The sequence below is a fragment of the Fomitopsis serialis genome, assembly GCF_022376445.1.
Source record: "Fomitopsis serialis strain Sig1Antser10 chromosome Unknown B0H18scaffold_62, whole genome shotgun sequence".
Taxonomy (NCBI): domain Eukaryota; kingdom Fungi; phylum Basidiomycota; class Agaricomycetes; order Polyporales; family Fomitopsidaceae; genus Fomitopsis; species Fomitopsis serialis.
This window is the reverse complement of record NW_025955022.1, coordinates 91,750-110,526: the sequence shown is the minus strand read 5'-3', so window position 1 is coordinate 110,526 and position 18,777 is coordinate 91,750. Positions and strand designations below refer to the sequence as shown.

The 18,777-nt window shown below is 56.4% G+C and overlaps 6 protein-coding genes across 6 annotated transcripts; 4 read left to right on the top strand and 2 right to left on the bottom strand.

Moving 5' to 3' along the window:
* Positions 1-1,960: 1,960 nt before the first annotated feature.
* B0H18DRAFT_1021975 (uncharacterized protein) lies at positions 1,961-4,810 on the bottom strand (the record flags this gene model as incomplete). Its single annotated transcript, XM_048029561.1, has 11 exons — positions 1,961-2,868; positions 2,916-3,612; positions 3,643-3,662; positions 3,693-3,697; positions 3,719-3,761; positions 3,783-3,804; positions 3,832-3,965; positions 3,993-4,412; positions 4,437-4,497; positions 4,545-4,612; positions 4,735-4,810. Coding segments are annotated over 10 exons (2,163 nt in total), but the record flags the coding sequence as incomplete, so codon positions are not given.
* Positions 4,811-4,912: 102 nt separating this feature from the next.
* Positions 4,913-6,180, top strand: B0H18DRAFT_1021972 (uncharacterized protein; the record flags this gene model as incomplete). The annotated part of the gene is made up of 5 exons (XM_048029560.1): positions 4,913-5,042; positions 5,099-5,161; positions 5,427-5,483; positions 5,535-5,574; positions 5,638-6,180. Coding segments are annotated over exons 1-5 (560 nt in total), but the record flags the coding sequence as incomplete, so codon positions are not given.
* Positions 6,181-6,345: 165 nt separating this feature from the next.
* Positions 6,346-8,208, top strand: B0H18DRAFT_1086208 (uncharacterized protein; the record flags this gene model as incomplete). Its single annotated transcript, XM_048032007.1, has 10 exons — positions 6,346-6,405; positions 6,459-6,501; positions 6,561-6,602; positions 6,637-6,840; positions 6,897-6,960; positions 7,020-7,324; positions 7,361-7,767; positions 7,812-7,906; positions 7,957-7,993; positions 8,053-8,208. The coding sequence occupies 10 exons, from the start codon at positions 6,346-6,348 to the stop codon at positions 8,206-8,208; spliced, it is 1,413 nt and encodes a 470-aa protein (XP_047890638.1).
* Positions 8,209-8,401: 193 nt separating this feature from the next.
* On the bottom strand, positions 8,402-10,110 carry B0H18DRAFT_570281 (uncharacterized protein). The gene is made up of 9 exons (XM_048038636.1): positions 10,107-10,110; positions 9,697-10,050; positions 9,616-9,641; positions 9,481-9,565; positions 9,371-9,430; positions 9,215-9,305; positions 9,027-9,159; positions 8,956-8,976; positions 8,402-8,892 (listed from the first exon to the last, which is right to left on the bottom strand). The coding sequence occupies exons 2-9, from the start codon at positions 9,820-9,822 to the stop codon at positions 8,787-8,789; spliced, it is 648 nt and encodes a 215-aa protein (XP_047890637.1). The 5' UTR covers positions 9,823-10,050; positions 10,107-10,110; the 3' UTR covers positions 8,402-8,786.
* Positions 10,111-11,574: 1,464 nt separating this feature from the next.
* Positions 11,575-12,147, top strand: B0H18DRAFT_1121535 (uncharacterized protein; the record flags this gene model as incomplete). Its single annotated transcript, XM_048034348.1, has 1 exon — positions 11,575-12,147. One exon carries the CDS (start codon positions 11,575-11,577, stop codon positions 12,145-12,147), a length of 573 nt encoding a protein of 190 aa, XP_047890636.1.
* A 1,775-nt stretch (positions 12,148-13,922) lies between these two features.
* Positions 13,923-16,662, top strand: B0H18DRAFT_1121534 (uncharacterized protein; the record flags this gene model as incomplete). Its single annotated transcript, XM_048034347.1, has 7 exons — positions 13,923-14,346; positions 14,412-15,062; positions 15,114-15,251; positions 15,309-15,557; positions 15,596-16,105; positions 16,162-16,439; positions 16,492-16,662. The coding sequence occupies 7 exons, from the start codon at positions 13,923-13,925 to the stop codon at positions 16,660-16,662; spliced, it is 2,421 nt and encodes an 806-aa protein (XP_047890635.1).
* Between the last annotated feature and the right edge of the window lie 2,115 nt (positions 16,663-18,777).

Sequence of the window (18,777 nt, the reverse complement as noted above, 5' to 3'; positions counted from 1 at the left end):
GGTTTCTCCTTCTCGCGGGGAGGCCGCCACAAAATTCCTTTCCGCGATCTCCTCGTCGTTCGCCGGTCCCCGTCCTGGTCCTCGATCTGCCAGCCAGCACCCGGTACTGCTCAAGCGCGCGCGAGGACGACCCTCCGGTCTGGGGACTACCTCGGGCGGTTCTTCATCAGCGCTGTTACTGTCTCTTCCAGCGTTTCGGTCTTCCTTCCTGTACTTCTAGTCGATGGCCGGCTCAAAACTCCTCTCTGCGGTCCCCTTGTCGTTCGTCAGCCCCCTCTTGGTTGCCGATCTCCCTCCAGGATGCAAGGCTCTTCAAACGCGAGCAAGGGCGGCCCTCCGGATTGGGGGCGATACCCCCACGGCCATCGACACCGTCTGTGCTCCGCCTCTCGTCTCGATTCTTCTCTGTCATTCTCGCGGGAAGACTGCATCACCAAAACTCCTTTCCGCGATCTCCTCGTCGTCCGCCGGCATCCCTTCCTGGTCCTTGATCTGTCAGCCAGGACTCGGATGCTCCTCAAGTGCGAGCGAGGGCGACCCTCCGGACTGGGGACTCCTCTCGTGCAGTTCTTCATCAGCGTTGTCTCTGTCTCTGGTCTCTTCTCTTTTCGCCTCGGTTTCTTTCTTCCCGCGGGAAGTCCACATCAAAACTCCTTACTGCGATCTCCTCGTCGTTCGCCGGTTCTTGTCCTGGTCTTGGAGTTGTCAGCCAGTACTCAGTACCACCCAAGCGCGAGCGAGGACGACCCTCCAGTCTGGGGATTATACCTCATGCGGTTCTTCATCAGCGTCGTGTCCACCAGTCTCTCAGTCTCTTCGTCTCTCTTTCTTTCTGTATTCCTGGAAGCCGGTAGTCTCAAAACTCCTCTCTGTGGTCCCCTCGTCGTTCGCCTGCTCCCCCTGGTTGGTCTGTCACTCCCAGGACCTCAGGCCGGGACTCTTCAAGCGCGAGCGAGGCCAACCCTCCGGATTGGGGAACATACCCTCACGGCCCTCCGTCGACACTGTCACTGTACTCTATCTCTTGTCTTGATCTCTCTTCGGCATCCTCGCGGGAAGACTGCAGCCCCAAAACTCCTCTTCGCGATCCCCTCGTCGTCCGCCAGTGTCCCTCCCGGTCCTCGAACTGTCGACCAGACTCCGGATATCTCCCAAGTGCGAGCGAGGCTGATCCTCCGAACTGGGGACTCGTCTCTGCTGCGGTCTATCATCAGCGTCGTCTCTGTCTCTCTCTTCCTGGTCCTGTCCCTGCCTTCTTAGAAGGCGGTCGCATCAAAACTCCTGTCTGCGATCTTCTCGTCGTCCGCCAGCCCGTCGTCCTGACCTTCGGTCCGTCAGCCAGCGGTGCTCCTCAAGTGCGAGCGAGGACGATCCTCCTGACTGGGGAATATACTCCGCGACCGGCCTTCGATGTACTTGTATCTCGGCGACTCCTCGATCTCCCTGATTGCGTCTGGTCCAACTCCTGTCTGTCGCTACGCGGTCTCCTCTGGCGAACTCCAGCCTGTCTTTACTCGGTCTCAAGCCTCAGCCAACTTGCGTCTGTCCTTACCCAGCTCGGTTCGAATGTCTCAGGCCTCCCAACTACGTGCAGTCCTTACTCGGTTTCGCCTTCGACCAACTCGCACCTGTCCTTACACAATTCGACTCTAGACTGTCCCGGCATGCATCTCATGCCATCCAACTCTCATCGGTCCTTACGCGGTTCACGCTTCGCTTGATACACGGTCTCGTCTTCTGGTCTCCTTGGGAAAGTCCCTCACTGTCTTTACTGGGCTCTGTCTCGTCGTCCAACTCCCCACTGTCTTTACCGGGTTCTATTTCACTGTCCAACTCCGAGTCCTTACTGTCGTTACTGGGTTCATTTTCGCTGCCCAACTCCCCACTGTCTTTACATGGTCTCTTAGACAAGCTCTATACTGTCCTTACACTGCTCGCCTCCGAATTCATTATGTGCCCTCCTATGATATCGCACTTGCCCGTGCCCTGTGTGTATATGCAAGCCCAAGATACCCGTGTCATGCACGGCTCAGACGTGGAAGCGATACGATATTAGCATGTCCAAAGAACACCTATCACAACAATAGCATTGATTCCCATACAAGCCATGACCAACATGCTCGGCCAGGTAGTACAAGCATTCACCTACAGCATGTAGCCAAACAAATCCAAGTTTCAGCTCTGCGGATCCAGCCGTGGCCGACGCCTATGCTCCTTGAAGTACTTCAAACGCCGCATATGCATAGCGATGTGCTTGTCCGTCGGCATCAGCCGCTCGCCCACCCACTCGCCCATCCACCGCTTCAGCCGCGCATACTGGCTCGACCCGTCGCGGAAGTGCTCAAACAGCGGTGCGTCCATCCCGACCTCCGCCCAGTACAGGAGCGCGGTTGCGAGAGTGTTCTTCGAGGGCTTGATGTCGAGCGCGCGCATCCACGCGAGGGCGAGCGGGATCTGCGGGATCTGCGACTCGGAGGCGAGGAGGTCGATGTAGGTGCGGAAGGCGACGTCATTTAGGAGGATCTGCGGGTAGGGGAGGGCAACGCGCGCTGCGGAGGCAGACTGAGCTTCCGGGGAAGGGGCGGTGGGCGGCGCTGTGCGATGTAGCACAGTACGCAGAAGGCTCGTCATCGGGAAGGACCCTTGGAAGTCTCCAGTGGGCCGGAGAGCCTCGGCGGGGCTTTGTACCTCCTTCAGCGCCGGCCAGTTGCTGAATATGATGTCCTGCGCGAGATGCAAGGCCACTGCACCGGCGCGCTCACCGTTCCACAGCCCTGACGAACCCCTTGTCGCTTCAGCATTCATGGTCGTCTCCAGCTGAGAGAAACAGGAGTTGCGTGCCAGCTCATCGGAGTCGGTGTCGTCCTTCTTTTCTCGGTGGACAAAGCGGCCCAAGCCGAGCTCCGCCAGGGCACGCGGAACGAAGGGTTGCACTTGCTCGCCAGACGCGCAGTCTTCAGCAGGATGACGACGGTGTAGAGGTCCGGCCGGACATCGAACATCGTGTCCATGTTATCCCACAACACGAATATGGCATCCGTGAAGCCTATGCGCCGCAGCGACACCATGAAGATGTTGACCGTCTGCGTGTCGATCAATGACAACGGGGTCCCCTCGCGCTCTTCCGAGCTAGCCTGGAGCTCCGTTGCGTCGAAGAGCAAGTCCAAGGCTCGCATAGGTTGGCCAGCGAGCGTGAGCGCCTGCGCCCCGACAGTGAGTGTCAGCTTCGTCATCCGCGGTTGGTATTGACGCATCTTGTCCCAGACCTCCAGTGCATTCGTATGGTCGCGACGCCGGAGAAATCCGAGGATCGCGATGACATGCAAGTGTTCGTCTAGACGTAGTTGAGGTTGTACATGGACAGCGCGGTCGTACACCTGTCGTAGATACTCGGACGACGTGGTGAGATCTCTGCTAGCAACCATGACAGTACTCTTCCATACGCTTGCTGTCTTCAACAGCGGAGTAATGTCGCCGAGCGGTTTGCCACGCAGGTCTTGCTTGTGCGCTCCGGAGGTCGTAGGTAGATTGCCATCAGCAGTGGTACCAACATGGTAGACGTTAGGGTCGGGTTCGCCCTCGGCAATGTCAGACTCTGGCGGCATCGCATCGCTGTCGGTATCAATGGCATCTCGCAGATACGCATGAAGCGCCTCTAAAGACTCGAGAGATGAGAGGAACCGGCTTTCTACACTCACTAAGAGTGGCACATTAGGACCAAGGCGGAGCAGGCCATCCGGAGAGATCTTCTCTCCGTTCATCTCCGCCGTACGCAAGCGCACGAGGCGTAATATTGTCCGCGCCCTTCGCTCCCAGCCCGCCGTCGTATACAGTAGCATTAGCCGTGCTAGGTGCTGCATAGTGGGAGAGAAGCCTTGAGCCTTCATCTTCCGCGACACAATAAGACCTGTCGTAGGCAGGGCAGAAGGACTGCCAAGGAGGGCGTCGTAGGTGCTCTGGTTCAGCTGATGACCGTCCGAACTCTGAATGACATGTCGAACGATCGGGAAGACTTGGCTCGATAGCGAAGCATATGCGATGAGCTGTAACAAGAGTTGGAAGTGGAAGTCCTGGAGCTCCGTCTCGTACTCCCTCTCGAGGAATGAGTCCACGAGACGCTGGAGGGGAACTAGCAGGTCGTGCTCGGCGAGCCAGCAGGACATCAAGATCAGAACAGCTGGTCGAAGGTGGACAGGTACGACGGGGAGGTGGAAGAAGGCTAGCACAAGTGCTTTCCACGCGTCTGACTGGCGTTCGACCTTGTAGCACAGGGCATATAGGACAACCCAAGTCGGAGGCTGCGGACGCCCGCTCGTGTCTTGCCTTCGCAGGACGTCGACTTCGGGGATGGTGATACCTCTCTTGGCAAGATGACGGCTGAAGGCATCCCAGTCCCGCGCGAGGATTGCGGGCTTCCACAGCATGAACTCGTGGACGTCTATGCCGGAACGAGACAGCATAGGTGAGGGCACCATGGCCTTCGGGTTCCGCACGATGCTGTTGAGCAGCTTGAAATCGGATCATTGCTCTTCCTGCCGTAGTACCTGGAGATACGGTAGACTTTTCGGACGAGCAGCGCATGGGTGCTTGGTTGCGGAGGCGACGGAGGAGGGCTGTGGTCGAGACGAGACGTGTCAGAGGCTTCGTCGGTTTGCGACGGAGTACCTGCAGCCACATTCATCTGTACTCGGGTGTGAGGCGCATAAAAAGACAGGTATTCCGACTGAGACATACTGGACAAACAACATGCGCCGCGTGGATGTGCACGACGGGGACGGGAGACGTTGTGCGACGACGAGCTCGCCGGTACTTACGAGGCTTGGGAGACGACTTTGCTGCCGCCACCTGGCCACGTGAGCGCGAACTCAGACTCAACTCCGCCGAGCGCTCGGGCAGGACAGCCACTTCCCGCCTTGCTCGCCTTTGATCTCAACGGTGGTGTCGACGTGGTGGGTTGGTGAAACAAACATGCCTCGTATTTTGTTCGTGAGTGGTTTTCATCCCGCTACGCGTGCGCGCGACCTCGCCTTTGAGTTTGAGCGGTGAGTGTCATGTTGTGTGTACTGTGGTCGGTTCTAATGCATGACGCGGTCACCAGCTATGGGCCACTCATTCGATGCGACGTCCCCGCACCGCGGAACCCGCGTGCCAACTCGAATCCGTGAGTACTCTCCTAGAAGCTTCACCCCCTTTTACTCTAGTCGAGTGGCCCGAACTCCGTTTGTCCGCATTGCGTGCGCCGTCCCGTGCGAGAGCTGGCCCTGCTCTGCCCGCCGCTCCCGCCCGTCGTACCGAACCCGCGAACGAATACTCTGGACCGCGGAGCCTCGTCTCACACGAAGCGCAATCCATACGGTCGCTCGATGTCCCGCGTCATTTCGCTCGAATTCGTCGTCGCTCAACATGCCCTTCGAATCATCCTGCAGTTACGCCTTCGTCGAATTCAGAAGCCAGCGTGATGCCGAAGATGCCTATTATGACATGTAGGTCCGTCAATCTCTACACTGGACATACTGCTCACGGTGGAAATGCAGGCACGGAAGGAGTTTCGAAGGGGCGCGCCTGAGCATCCAAGTGAGTCTAATTTGACTGTCGTTTGTCGAGGGCTCTCCGCCTGATGGCCATTCCTCTTTTCAGTGGGCGAAGAATCCTCCGTCTTCCGTTTGGCGCTACGACAGGCGGTCCCCTCCCGCCCGCCGCGATCGTGAACGTTCTCGTAGTCCCCGCCGTCGCGATGACAGGGAAAGAGACCGTGACCGTGACCGGGGGGAACGCGACAGGGACAGGGACCTCCGTGACAAGGACAGGGATTTCGATGATAGGGACAGGAGGAGACGCAGCCGGTCGCCAGAACGTCGTCGGAGCCTGACTCCAGACAAAAGAAGAGATGACAGGGCGCGGACGCCTCCTCCGGTCGACGAACCGCTGAAGGCTGATGACAAGGCTCAGACACCTCCGTATGATCAGTGAACTGTTTTTCTTCCTCGATGTTAAAAGGCCACTGCCCGCTCGTGGGGCATATCCTTGATGTTTCTGTTTTTTTTCTGAATGTCTTCTGTACATACACGGTGTATGTAACGGACAGTCACCACAAAATCATGATTATGTTCACCTAAATAACAAGTTACCACACCACTGTTCATCGTTGTATCCAGAAATGCACACTGTTATTAGTCGCCAGTATCGTCGCTCAGCTGCATTTCGGTGCCAGAGAGTGGGCTGAGCCCAAGTTGAGAAGGGTTGAGAGCGTCAGGAGTTTGACTTTGCGTCCTAGAGCGCCCGCTTATAGGGGACGCGTGTCCGAGTCGCGTAAGTGGCGCCTGCAGGCACGAGTCGCGTACCACCATGCAAGCCACTCCGACCGTGCAGCCTGAGACCCGAGTGCCGAGCGTCGACGACCTACGGGTATGTACCGGAGTGAACTGGAAGTCCAGGAGTATTGACGATAGGCTGAGCAGGTCAAACTATGCTTCATCTGCCGTGAGGAGGAGCGCTACGATAGTGAGCGGCATGTTCATACATCGCTTGTCCCTGCGCTGACTATCCTCGACATTGACCAGGCCCTGAAGACCCTCCCAGAGCGTGGACACACCCATGCTCATGTACTCTCGTGGCTCATGAAGCGTGTTGCTCCAGTGGATAAAGCAGCGCAGCAAGACCCGGCGCGAGCGCGCAATGCTTTGAAGTGCCCACAATGCGGTGCCTCTTACGAGCTCGAGAGCGACAATCCCCACCCTCGCGTCTTGCGAATACTGGATCATACGAATGCACTCATGTCGATTGGTGGGAAGGTGGTTATGATTGGAGGGCTTGCGACGGTGGTGGTGTCCTTTGGGTTCGGTATGTCCTAGCTCTCTCTCGCACGGTGATATGCTCAAGCGAGTCACGGTGTACAGGGCTCTACCTCGTATGTACCACATATGGCGCGCATGCATTGCAGTCGATGGTCGGGAGGGAGATGTACGTTCTGATGCATTAATGCTCGTGTTGCAAGGAAAAGGCTGACCACTCCCACCCAGGTATGACATCTTGCTCACCGACGAACCTGACAATTGGCCGTGGCACGCCTTCATCAACCTCCCTATGATACCTATCAGCCTAATCCTGTCTCGCTCTCCCTCCTTTTCGGCATTTCCTCTGTTGCCACTGATCATCTCATGGCCGTCATCGCATCCCGTTCTCTCCGCTGCAGCCAGAATAGGTGCATCAAGTTGGAGCTTCTTCGGCGGGCGAATCGACGATGTCCCCTATGGGCCCATCTTCGGGTGGCCACCCTCTCCAATGATGGCCTCATTGCTATTCCCGCTCGTTGGGAGGCTATACCGTGAGCAATACACGAAGGTGAAGCATGCCATTATAGGCACGCAGCCCGCGCAGCGCGGACCTTTGCGCAACGTCGTCTGGGACCTCGGCGGCGACGGCCCCATGCCGTTCCGCGCGCGGATAGGCCTGGCGGTCGACCCGGCACAGCAGCAACAACAGCGACAACAGCAGCAACAAGACCAGGACCAACAAGGAGCCCCCGCTCCGGCGCAGGGTGCCGCGGGTCAAGACCAACAAGGAAACGGCCAGGCTGATGAGCCAGGCGCTGCGGCAGAGCGGACTCTCCGCATCACCAACGCGTCTCTGGGTCGCTTCATCGGCGGCGCGCTGTTGATGCCCACGATCGCTAGCTATATGGGTTCTGTGCTGTACAGACTCTCGAAGTTCTCGCCAACGCTACGGACGTTCCTCGCCATCCGCCCGCCGTTGACGGGCCATCGGCGGGTGCCGCTTCTCGGCCATGGCTGGAGAGCCAAGGCTTCGTGGAGATGAGCTTCCTGAAGAAGGTCGGCATGAGTCTGCATGTCGCTCTTAGCCTGGTCTGCGGCGGTACGAGAGTGTGGTACGAAAGCGACCCTGTCTGGTAAGTCCGAACATCTGTGTTTGTGTGCTTCCAATATTGACGTTTCGCAGGTGGAGGAACTCGATTGGTCTCGGCCTCTTCATTGTCGTAAGTGGCTCGCTACTGTGCATCTGTCAAGCGTTGATCCATCGGTAATCATCTGGCAGGCGAAGGATTGCATGAAGCTGCTCCACCTCTATCTCGCAAAGCGGGACCTCGAGACTCGGCGAGTGAAGAGCCGGTCATTTGTAGGAGTAGATCTCAAAGAGCTCGACCTCATACATCCGCCCACTCCTGACGGTCATGTGCCTGTTACACCGTAGCTGCGTGTAAGCTTGTGTTTTGGTTGTTCGTTCGTTAGGTCTCCGGTTTTGTTGCACACGCTATCCATTGTACTACAGTTGACCATCTCCGCTCATATGATCCACTGCCTCAGCTATCGCACGCAATCGCTTGTAAAGGTTTCTATCCGCTGCGTTTCGTCTGAGAGGCATCGACGAGAACACATGCGTCCTGCACGATCGTGCTTATTCAGGGCGCGGCTGGCTTAGCCAACCTTTCGTCGCCTTTCCGCAGTGCTGATTGAGGCCTTAAGGAGGATCATTGCCTCACCAAGCAACGGCATCGTACCTACACTGTGACTCTATGTAGGTTACTGGGACATTCTGAAATTGTGGGGTTTACTATGTACTGAATTTCAAAGAGAGGCGAACATCATTTGGTAGTACAATATCCCCTTTTCCGCCCTTGTCCGTGCTCTTCGACGTGGGTCATCTGCTCTGTGGCGTTATCCTGTGATGCTAGACGTAACGACGGGTTGAGAATCGTAGCAAAGGGATTGAGAGCTCGAGCCCATTCCGCCGGATTGGATGATAGTGCGCTGGTCGACGTCGATTATAAATCACAGATGAACAGATGGTAGTTGGTCCCTGGATCTGTGAAGACAATGCACGTCGCGCGCAATGAATGCACGACTGAGGAGGTTCGTGAGGAGAGAGTTGGCGTATCTGTGAGAAGACGGTTAAGTCGTCATTGGGCAGGGTAATTGACCATAGTGACATTCGCCTTACAATTTGCTCATCACGAGTGCTCTGCAAATACGTCAATGAACGAATACGCCACCATTACTTCGCGGACTCACGGAAAAATAAAATACGCTTTATCCTCAGAGCAATGAGCATGTAAAAATACGATCACTGAACGAACAAAAAGCCGACTAGTGATACATACAGGATAGATCTGGCTAAGCAGGAGATCGAGTGTGGCCATACTAGCTGTTTCCACTCAGTCAGATGAAGTAAGGTTCGGTAGTGCATCACTCAGGCTGACCTGTCGCAGTTCCCGTCTCGACAGTCAGTCGAATAACCTTATTCATCATCCTATCGGTGTCGGTGTCATATGGTGTCTTGTGGTTCAACATCTATTTGGGCCATCCACGTTATTATGGCCACGGCCGGGGTCGATTATTTGGCAAAGACAATATACCAGTATTGTCATTGCGATAGCAATCAAAAGGTCCGCGAGGATATTTCCCGCTAACCAAGTCTGAGTCAAGTAAGACACACAGACCTCCGCTATTATGGATAGTGTCTTACCGCAATGGGACCTTTATACTGTGGGACCTGAGAAATGGAGGCTCCGCGTATGTGTATCTTCAACGATGAATTGGTGTTCATTGTGCTGTCCGGCTTCAGCAGTGGCCCCGGCGTACCTCGATGCCAAATGCTAACCCTCCTCCAATTTGGGTAATGGCTAGCTGCCGGCAGTTTAGTGTTGAGTTGAGCCATTAATGAAATCTTGGTGCGACGTACCGCGATGATCACGAGCAGTAACAAACGCGACTTGCTGAAGCGATAAATGCGCCACGCGTAAAAGAGTTGTACCACGAATGCTACGATAGCGCTCATCATGGGCACACTGAACCAGTAATTGCACATATCCCCTAGAGCACCCAGGTCCCCATAGTTGTACACAAAAACATGGAACAGCGATGCTATCAGCAAGCTCGACTGTACCCACTCAAAGACAAGTGTCCCGTAAACTGTGATTACCGTCCAGAAGATCAGTTAATGCGTTTCGAACAATAGAACAATCAAAGAGTAGTAGACACTCCCCAAGGTATTGCAGCCAGAGTCTGTCTCCGGGGTAATATGAATGATACGTGTCTGCCAGTGGTAGGGGTCAGTCCGGTTAGATTGTGCCTGTGCCTCGATGGACCAACGCACATGTTTGATACGTAAGTATTCCCAAGAGAGCGACGTTGAAACATACGCTCAACAACTACATGATGTGCGATCACTGACGTTAGTTTACGGGGACGGAACTTCGTAGTACACCCATGAACTCGCCATGGTGCCGATACTGCACACCCTTCGTCAGTGATTTGTCGTCGAAAGAAATTGTTCATATAAGCACGTACAATTCATTCAAGTTCACCGCGGTGAACGACATGTGGATACAGTATGTGACAGTGACGTGAGCGAGTGTGCTATACACGAGCAGGCAGGTTCTGCTAAGATTTTTTGAAGAGAGGAAAATAGCTGGCCTCGTGACAGGTGAGGAATGAACGGCCGCTGCGCGGTCTTCAAGGGGACGCAATAGAGGGGAGAGGGCTTGCGTAACGAGAGCAGAGGTTAGTTGTAAGGCAGAAGCCTCGCTGTCGTTTGAATTGGTGTATCCTTATATGCGGAACGGCTTGAACTTCGACGGAAGGCACTGTCCGGCATCAATTATGATATGCGGCACTTAGTTTGTCTACCCACGTGTGCACGAAATTGTACACAGAAGAGTCAGTGTGGTTCAGCAGTTCGATAGCAAGTGGGATCATCGGAACAATGTGGTTGCCGCCAGTGAGACAGGCGACGACGGGACGTATCTGGTGACACTACCTGAGCTCAATAGCATCAGTGAATACATCATCCTTGACGAATCGTATGCCCACATATCAATTACGTAGTTGACCCCCGGGAGGGCCTCGTCGTCGACGAGCCCTGCGCAGACCTTCTCGTGGTCCGGGGGGTGAGTAGTCCCTATGGGATGAAACCAACATGCGCTATAAGGTCTGTTCATCGCTGTTCAGCGATACAGCCGGGATGAAGATTTGCTTCATCCGGGGTCACAGAACCCAATCCATCCCTAAAAGTCGAGCTAAACCGAGACGTCCATGCCCTGACTTACCCAGGCAGTGCCAGAGCACCGACAGAGAGACTATACATGCTCCCATTCGAGCCCACAGCTCCCCTACGCTGCAGACAGCGACCACTGAGCTGCGCACAGCGTCCAAGGGCGCCTGACCACGCATTGAGACGCCCACCGAGACGCCCATGATACCCCTTTCCTCGGCGACCCTCGGGTCGCTGCCCAGACGGGCGCCACTTAGCAAATACCACCAAACACAACGCCACCTCAACCCAAAGTCAGCCTCGATGGAATGATGGATCCCTCCGAGACGATGAAATGACATTCCGTCCCAATACCTGCCGCTCTTTCTACCAGCATAGAATGAATGTGTTCCTTCACACCCCCACACTCCCTGTACCCTGAGCGCTTCCCCATAAATAATTACGTTAGGCCGCTTGAACCGTATCAAATGCCGTCACTGGCATCAGGACTTCAAAATGTAAACGCTCGTCGTTCTTCCGTCTGTATAAATTGAACCTCACCTGTATGCCCAACAAGCGCGACACACCATGCCGCCCACAACAAGGCTGGCGACAGCATCCAAGCGGGAGGCCCAACACCACCAAGAAACTCCTGTGGCCAAATTACGCCAATTCAGAGCATGGTCACCTTCTTCTTATCCATTCTCACCATCCACGCCGTTCCCCCCATCTCTCCCCACACTGCAACTCTCAATGCCCGAGTCCATCGCAGTTACTATCCAAGTGGAGGGGACCCCAGAGAGGAACGGAACCGTCTTAACGTGGGTAGTGGAAGAGCGCCCGGTCTGTCAGGTCGAAAGAGGACTGCCCATCATCCTCGTCGCCGGAGACCTACGGACCGGTGTCGGCCGGGTCGAGAACGCGACGGACATCCAACGTCATTGGATCACGTGGCTCCTCACGGGCGGCCCAACGGCATGCGCGATCCGGGTCCCAACCTCATGGTCCAGACTCACACGTGACGAGAGTCATATCCACACCCAACTCTATACCTTTCTACCGCATAACCCGCCGCCCCACCGCCTCCTCGCGCACGACCCCGTATTATGCGACAGCGCTGAAAGCCCGTATGAGTTCGACTCCGAGGACGACCGCCCATGAAACACGGCGGAAGGAGGTGTATGAAATGACGGGCCATTGTGAACCCTACCGGCCGATAAAGCGCGGTAGACACGGAGAGACAGACGCACGCGGGGCGACCCAAATATAGAAATCGATCAGAGTTGACTAATGTACAGTACTCCCCCGAACGATCTGACACACACAATGCGCCACACATCATGAGGCGCCTATGAACATCCCGACATCGCAAAACTCTGCCGTCGACGAGGGAAGCAGCAACCTGCCCAGCATAACTATACTCAGATAAGATGAAGCACTCAGTCCAAGAAGGACCGGTAAGACCCTGAAGATGCTGGGTGAAAGAATTATTAGGATCACCCGGTATGTCTTGTCACTACCATACTAGCCGAGCTGCCATAGTGCCAGGACGCTGAAAGACAGCGCCAAAGCGGAGCCCAGGCAAAGGCTGTGATAGAAGATGTCCCAATGCGAACAGGAACCACGCAACGAATAAGGCACTACACGGCCGTATCCTCACACGCCCAGCCGTGTTACATACGTTCACACTAAGTAAACTCTGATAGAGTTAACACTACCAGGTACGGGATAGATGGACACCGCGTCTCACGAGGCCGTCACCACCATGCAGCACGACAGCGCAACACAAGTTCCGACTCTAACGACACGAAAGAGGACACTCTCTGTGCACAAGCGAAGCCCATGCACGAGGAGGAAATCGGACGTCCCGAAAGGCTGAAAAACCGACGTCATAGATGGAGTCCGGTGACAGGTACCGCCAAGCGCACTAGCTGTCCGGAAGAGACCGCGGAGACGACGGCCCAAACCACACAACCAAGCAAGTAGCGCGTTCTAAGAAGCCGATCAAACGATCAAACGAACAAAATACAGACGCCGCGGAGATCGCAGACCCGTCAAAATCGAGCGGAGCGACTAGCACCACTCTGGACTGGACGCACCGAAACAGGACATAATCCCCTCACCCGCCTAGGTAGAGAACGCGCGATCCCACGCAAGCCGAATATATCTCGTACAAAACCCACGACGCGAACGTCGCCGAGGCACCAACGAGCTGCGTCACCATGCAAGCCTCCACCGGTGCGGAAATACGACATCTATCCATAAAGAGCGGACCCTGGACTAGACGAAGCGCGACTGAAAGCGAAAGAACACTCCCGGCCCGCAAACAGAGATGGACCGACACGCAAGTGACAGAGATTTACTGCGCTGTATGAGTGAAGGAAAGATCAGTAGAACACACTCCGGGCGGGTAGGGACACCCACAGAATGTATTCCAGTCGACTGACATCGCTCCAGTTCCCTGCAGACAATGAACATACCGGGCGGAGACCTAGCTAATGTGGCCTTCCCCTCCTACGCCCTCAGGGAAGCAAGACACCCGGAAACGATGCCGGCACTGAGCCCCCGTGAAACAGAGCGCCACCACCAACCTCCCGCCTACCGCACGGGAACGACTCATCGCGCCCGCCAGGAACGAAAACAACGTAAACGAGAGCGCTGACACGAACGTCAAACGGACCCGACCAAAGAACCATGGTAGGTTAGCGACGCACCGTCCTAACTCCTACGAGACGAGAAGACGACAAACCAATAGTCTGACAACCGCGAGAATGGAGCCCTAGATGGGCATTCCCTCACCATCACAGCATCCTGACAACTGCGAGAACGGCATGCGCCATGAGCCCGCCATGAGGATAAAAGGGACCCTGGGGCTACGCTCACAGCCATCCCAGAATCCTCAGATATCTGACAACTCCTGTCGACTTTCTGCCATCATGCACCAGCCTTCCCGCCCCGTCTCCCCAACCTTGACTCCTAACAATGGGACTGCTAATGCGACCGACGATTGTAAAACCCTACCTGATCCCTACATCGAACGTCTGCGCGCCGCCTCCCTCGTCAAGTCCCCCAACAGACGCGTCAACGCCGAGCCCCTCTCCTCTGGCGCCCCCAACCCCTGGGACTCCCCCAGAGTCGCCTCGCCGCCGAGCCTTACGGGTGTCTCCTACGCAGGTATGGCGTCCCGTCCTGCGACGCCTCCGGCTCTCCTCGCACTGAAGAAGGCGAACGCGAAGGCCGCTGCACCGACGAAACATAGCGACGCGGCCGAACGCGAGGGGCCCGCCACAGCGGAGTCTACCCAGATGCAACCGGAGGTCATAGACGTCGACGCCACGACCACTGAGGTGACAATAAAAGGTACGCATACCGCGCCCCCCTTTTTTGCGCATGCCGTCTGAGACTCAACTGACGTACCTTCGAAGAGGAGGAAGACCTCGAACTGAACGCTCTGGCCTTACGACGCACCCGCTCTGACAAGCAACAGATAGTGGCAAAGGTAAAGAACAAAAAGCAACGATCGAAAAAGAGCGCGAAGGCCGCAGGCAAAGCACCGGCGAGTGTAGGGAAGGGGCTGCCAAGCTCGGTGGTGCCAGCCGCTGCAGTCGTCCAGACGCCTGACCCTCCCCAGCGCTCGACTAGCGACATGCGCAAGCGGCGCCGGGTCTCCACGGACGTTGACGGGGACTATGCGGGGACCGGAGCGACGACTCGCACCCAAGACGCACCCTTGACGACTGACCCCGAAAAGCAGACTCGGTACGTGGTTGACATCGGGGAAATGATGGGCTTCCCGCGCTACGAGGCGTCCCCGGGCCTCGACGACGACCGCGACGACCCACCGGCGACCACCACCTCCGACGTCGACATGCGGGACCCTGAAATCTATGGGCGGCCCATCAGTTTTGACTATGAGTCCGGCGCGACGAGACGTGACGACGACCGGCCGAGCTTTCCTTACGCTCGTCGAGCGTCGGACGGATCCTACTCGACACGCATCATCTACCCGGACGACTCCCGTCGCGAGCACCAATACCTAAGTCGTACCACGGCCCTCCACGAGGGCGACGTTGAAGGTGTGTAGCTACAAATGCGTAACTCTACCCAAATCCTCATCCCACGGACAGATCTATACGAGAATGCGAGCGCCTTTGCATACCCGCCGGCACCTGAGCAAGCGGGTCCGTCGAGGATCGAGACGTCCAGTGAGCCTCCCCGGCGCAGGGCAGGCCCGCGTAGCACCACACCTGAAGACGTCGATATGAGTGCGTACATAGCTGTACGACAGGGCGACGCGAACTCACCCACACTCTACGCATTAGGCCGACAGATGCTGGAAATCGAGGCAGCCAGTAGGGCGCCGCGCTCCGTGTCTAGCCGACCCATTCCCCTCTCACCCGCACCCGCCCCGCCTGCCCAGACACGAGAGGAAGAAGACGCTCGCTTCGGGCCCCGCAGGCCGCGCTCACCCTCGGTACTCCACCCGCACCCCGTCCATTACGCCCCGGGCCCGTTCCCGAACTTCCCTGCTCCCGCAGGACCCATACAGCCCTCGCGCCAGCACCAGGAGCGTCACAACCAATCACGATGACGCGCACGCCTCCCGAAGGCTGGCCGCGCATCCAGGGCGCGGATTTTGACCTGGCATACCGGAACGTGGCGCCCTCGCAAGCAGACGAATGGCGGAAGGCGACGGACCACCACGTCTTCATCCACTTCCCGGGGCGCGGAGCGCACGACAAAGGGAACTTCGGTAGACTCTGTACTGCGGACAACATCCTACGTATCTCCCTCGCTATACCGACTGCTAGCATCACCCAACCTATCGCCGCCGTGCCGCCTACGAAGCCCAACTCCAGCCCAACGTACTACCGCGTCGGGAACCTAACCATTGAACAACGGGACCGCTTGCTACGCGAGGGATGGGTCTCTACCGCCGAGGGAACTTTCGGCGTCGTCTCATCTGACTCTGTCCCACCCACCTTCCTAGCCTCCTTCCGGCACCCTGAACGGCTGTGCGTACCGCCGACGGTAGATGGACTGAAGGAGAGCTTCCAGAAGGGGATGATGAGTCCAGACCTCTACCAATACGTTCGCGCACTCCTAACCATCGACATCCGTACGGGCGGAAGATGGCGTCACCTCACGATAGGGAGGCGCATCGCTGCATCATAGACTCGGTCCGGGTCAAGTTGATCTCCATCCGGGACTCGCGCGACGACGAGGAAGAACCGATCGCGTTCCTCTACATGGAATCGCCGACCGCCGACGCTACCGAATGGCTCTGCTTCCGCGAACGCATACGCGGCTTCACGTTCGGCAGCCCGTATGCTGGCCCTCCCGAGTTGGTCACCCGCGTCTTCTACTGCTTATTCTGTCATTCTATAGACCATCCCACGCATGCATGCACGGTCCCGACGACCCCCGGATGGAATGGGCCCTCCCTTGCGGACGTCCGTGAAGCCCTAGCAACCGATCGCCGGTCGCAGAACCAGGACCAACAAGGCCGAGGAGGCAGAGGCGGACGCGGTGGCAGAGGCGGCCGTGGACGAGGAAACGGCCGTGGTCGTCGCGGTGGTAGCGCCAACTAACGAGCAGCAACGCGCAAGTTTGCTCGGCGTCCTGAGCCATCCCCCGAGTCTACGCACCGCTGCCGATATACCTATGACTCTCTGATCATGTACGCATACAATGAACGATATAGCTCCCCTCGATGACCCGCGCCTCTTGCCCTTACAATGGTACCTCCGTTAAATCTTGTATTCTCCACCGAAATATATATATGCTTACCACGGTTAACCTCGTACCGTTCCTGTGAGACCAACGCGTACCCTCTCTACCTGACCCTTCCAAAACGCACACAGAGAACCCGGGCCCAAATCTACTGACCGTTCTCGGGACAGGAAAGCTTGGACTTCTCTGCTGAGCGATGCTACTGCTACCAACGGGTACTCTTAGACTTACCCAGGCCGAGAGGCCGAGCTGCCTAGGCAGCATGTCACCTGAGGGAGCCAGGAGCGCTCCCCGCCCCTAGTGGATCGTTGTAGCTAGGACGCGTACACCAACGGCGACAAACTACACATTAAATACTCCGACGGATGACTACACGACAACCGGCACCACTCTCCTCTGCCCAAGAGAGGCCAACGTGTCCCCCGCCCGCGCTGAAATCAATGACCGGGTAGAGGAACCCAGCGACGGGGCTGCTCTCAGTGGTATGTGCACACCGACCAACAGTGCCCAGGGAAACACAGAGAGCCGAGTACCAAACAACCCTGGAAGGGATGCTCCGATAGTAGAGCATCCCGTACGGGCGGGACGAATTGTCCCGTCCGGGAAAAAGACGAAAGCTAGTCTACATATCGGAAGCCTCAACCTCAACGGTAGAGGTTCCCTGAACGGCCCTAGAGACCAGAAATGGAATGCCGTGAACCAGCTCCTCCGAGAGGAGAAACTGGGAGTCCTCTGCCTCCAAGAGACGCACCTGGATGAAACACACATAAATACGATACAGAGTCTCTATGGGAGACGAATCCGGATTTGGAACTCGGGCTCAGAGTCCACGACATCCTCCCAAGGGTGGCAGTAGTCCTAAACCGAGAGATAGTCGACATTTCGAATGTCGTCTTCAAGGAAATAATTCCTGGCCGGGCGGTAACCCTGACCATGCACTGGCACGCCGAGCGATCGATCACGATCCTCAATGTATATGCCCCTAACTCAATGACTGATAATGCAGCCTTTTGGCGTCGCCTTCTAAGCATGGCTGAGAAAGACCGGTTCAACAAACCTGACGTCATGACCGGAGACTTCAACCTCGTCGAGGAAGCCATTGACAGGCTGCCAGCAAAAGAAGACTACGCACCCGCGGTCGACGCCTTAAGAGACCTCATCAGGTACTTTGACCTATACGATGGGTGGAGACTATCAGAACCGAACAAGAAAGACTACTCATATCCGCAACGAGGCAGCGTATCGTGTTCTAGAATTGACCGCATATATGCGGCGGAATCCCTAGTCCGCACCTCGCATACATGGGACATCAAGACCACGGCTGTACAAACAGACCACCGGCTCATCAGCACCAAACTCAACACCGCTAACACCCCCTTCATAGGCAAGGGTAGATGGTCGATGCCTACACATCTTATTGAGGATAACGAATTCATGGATGAGATGAGGACCCTAGGCAAAAGCGTGATGAAGGAAATGAGGACAGCCTGCAACAACGAAGCAGCCCTACACAGCTCACCCATCCAACGGCTTCATCGACTGTTCAAGGAGGAAGTCCGGAAACGCGCTAGAGAACGCTTAAAAAAGAAATCCCCGAGATTGCAGACCGAACTGAAGAGACTACGCGACCATGTTCAAGAGATAGAAAGCCGGAACACATACCAATCATCGAGCGAGCTACAAAACGACTCGGCCGTCCTCCATAACCGGATTTGCGACCTTGAAAAGAAGCGACACGCTCTCTCAAAGCTCACGACCACCGCAAGATACGTCCTTAATGCCGAGCGGGTGACGAAATACTGGTCGGAAGTCAACCGCGAGAAGAAGCCGAGAGATATCATATACAACCTACGGATTCCAGAAACGACCCCACCACAATTTGTGAACAGGTCTGACAAAATGGCGAAACTAGCAAGGGACTACCACGAGCGCGCTCAGTCTGTCGACATACCTGGCTTCTCAGCGGACCTTCAAGCCGCGGAAATTAGGCGGATCCTGGCCGGGGTTAGACAGACACTAGACGGTGGGGATCTAACCGTCCTGCAAACCGGAATCTAT

Coding starts and splice junctions, on each gene's coding strand:
- B0H18DRAFT_570281 (XM_048038636.1), bottom strand. CDS start 9,822: ATGTGCAATTACTGGTTCAGTGTGCCCATGATGAGCGCTATCGTAGCA. Junction 9,566..9,615: donor ATTACCCAAATTGGAGGAGG/GTTAGCATTTGG, acceptor GAAGCCGGACAG/CACAATGAACACCAATTCAT. Junction 9,306..9,370: donor CTATCGCAATGACAATACTG/GTATATTGTCTT, acceptor TGGCCCAAATAG/ATGTTGAACCACAAGACACC.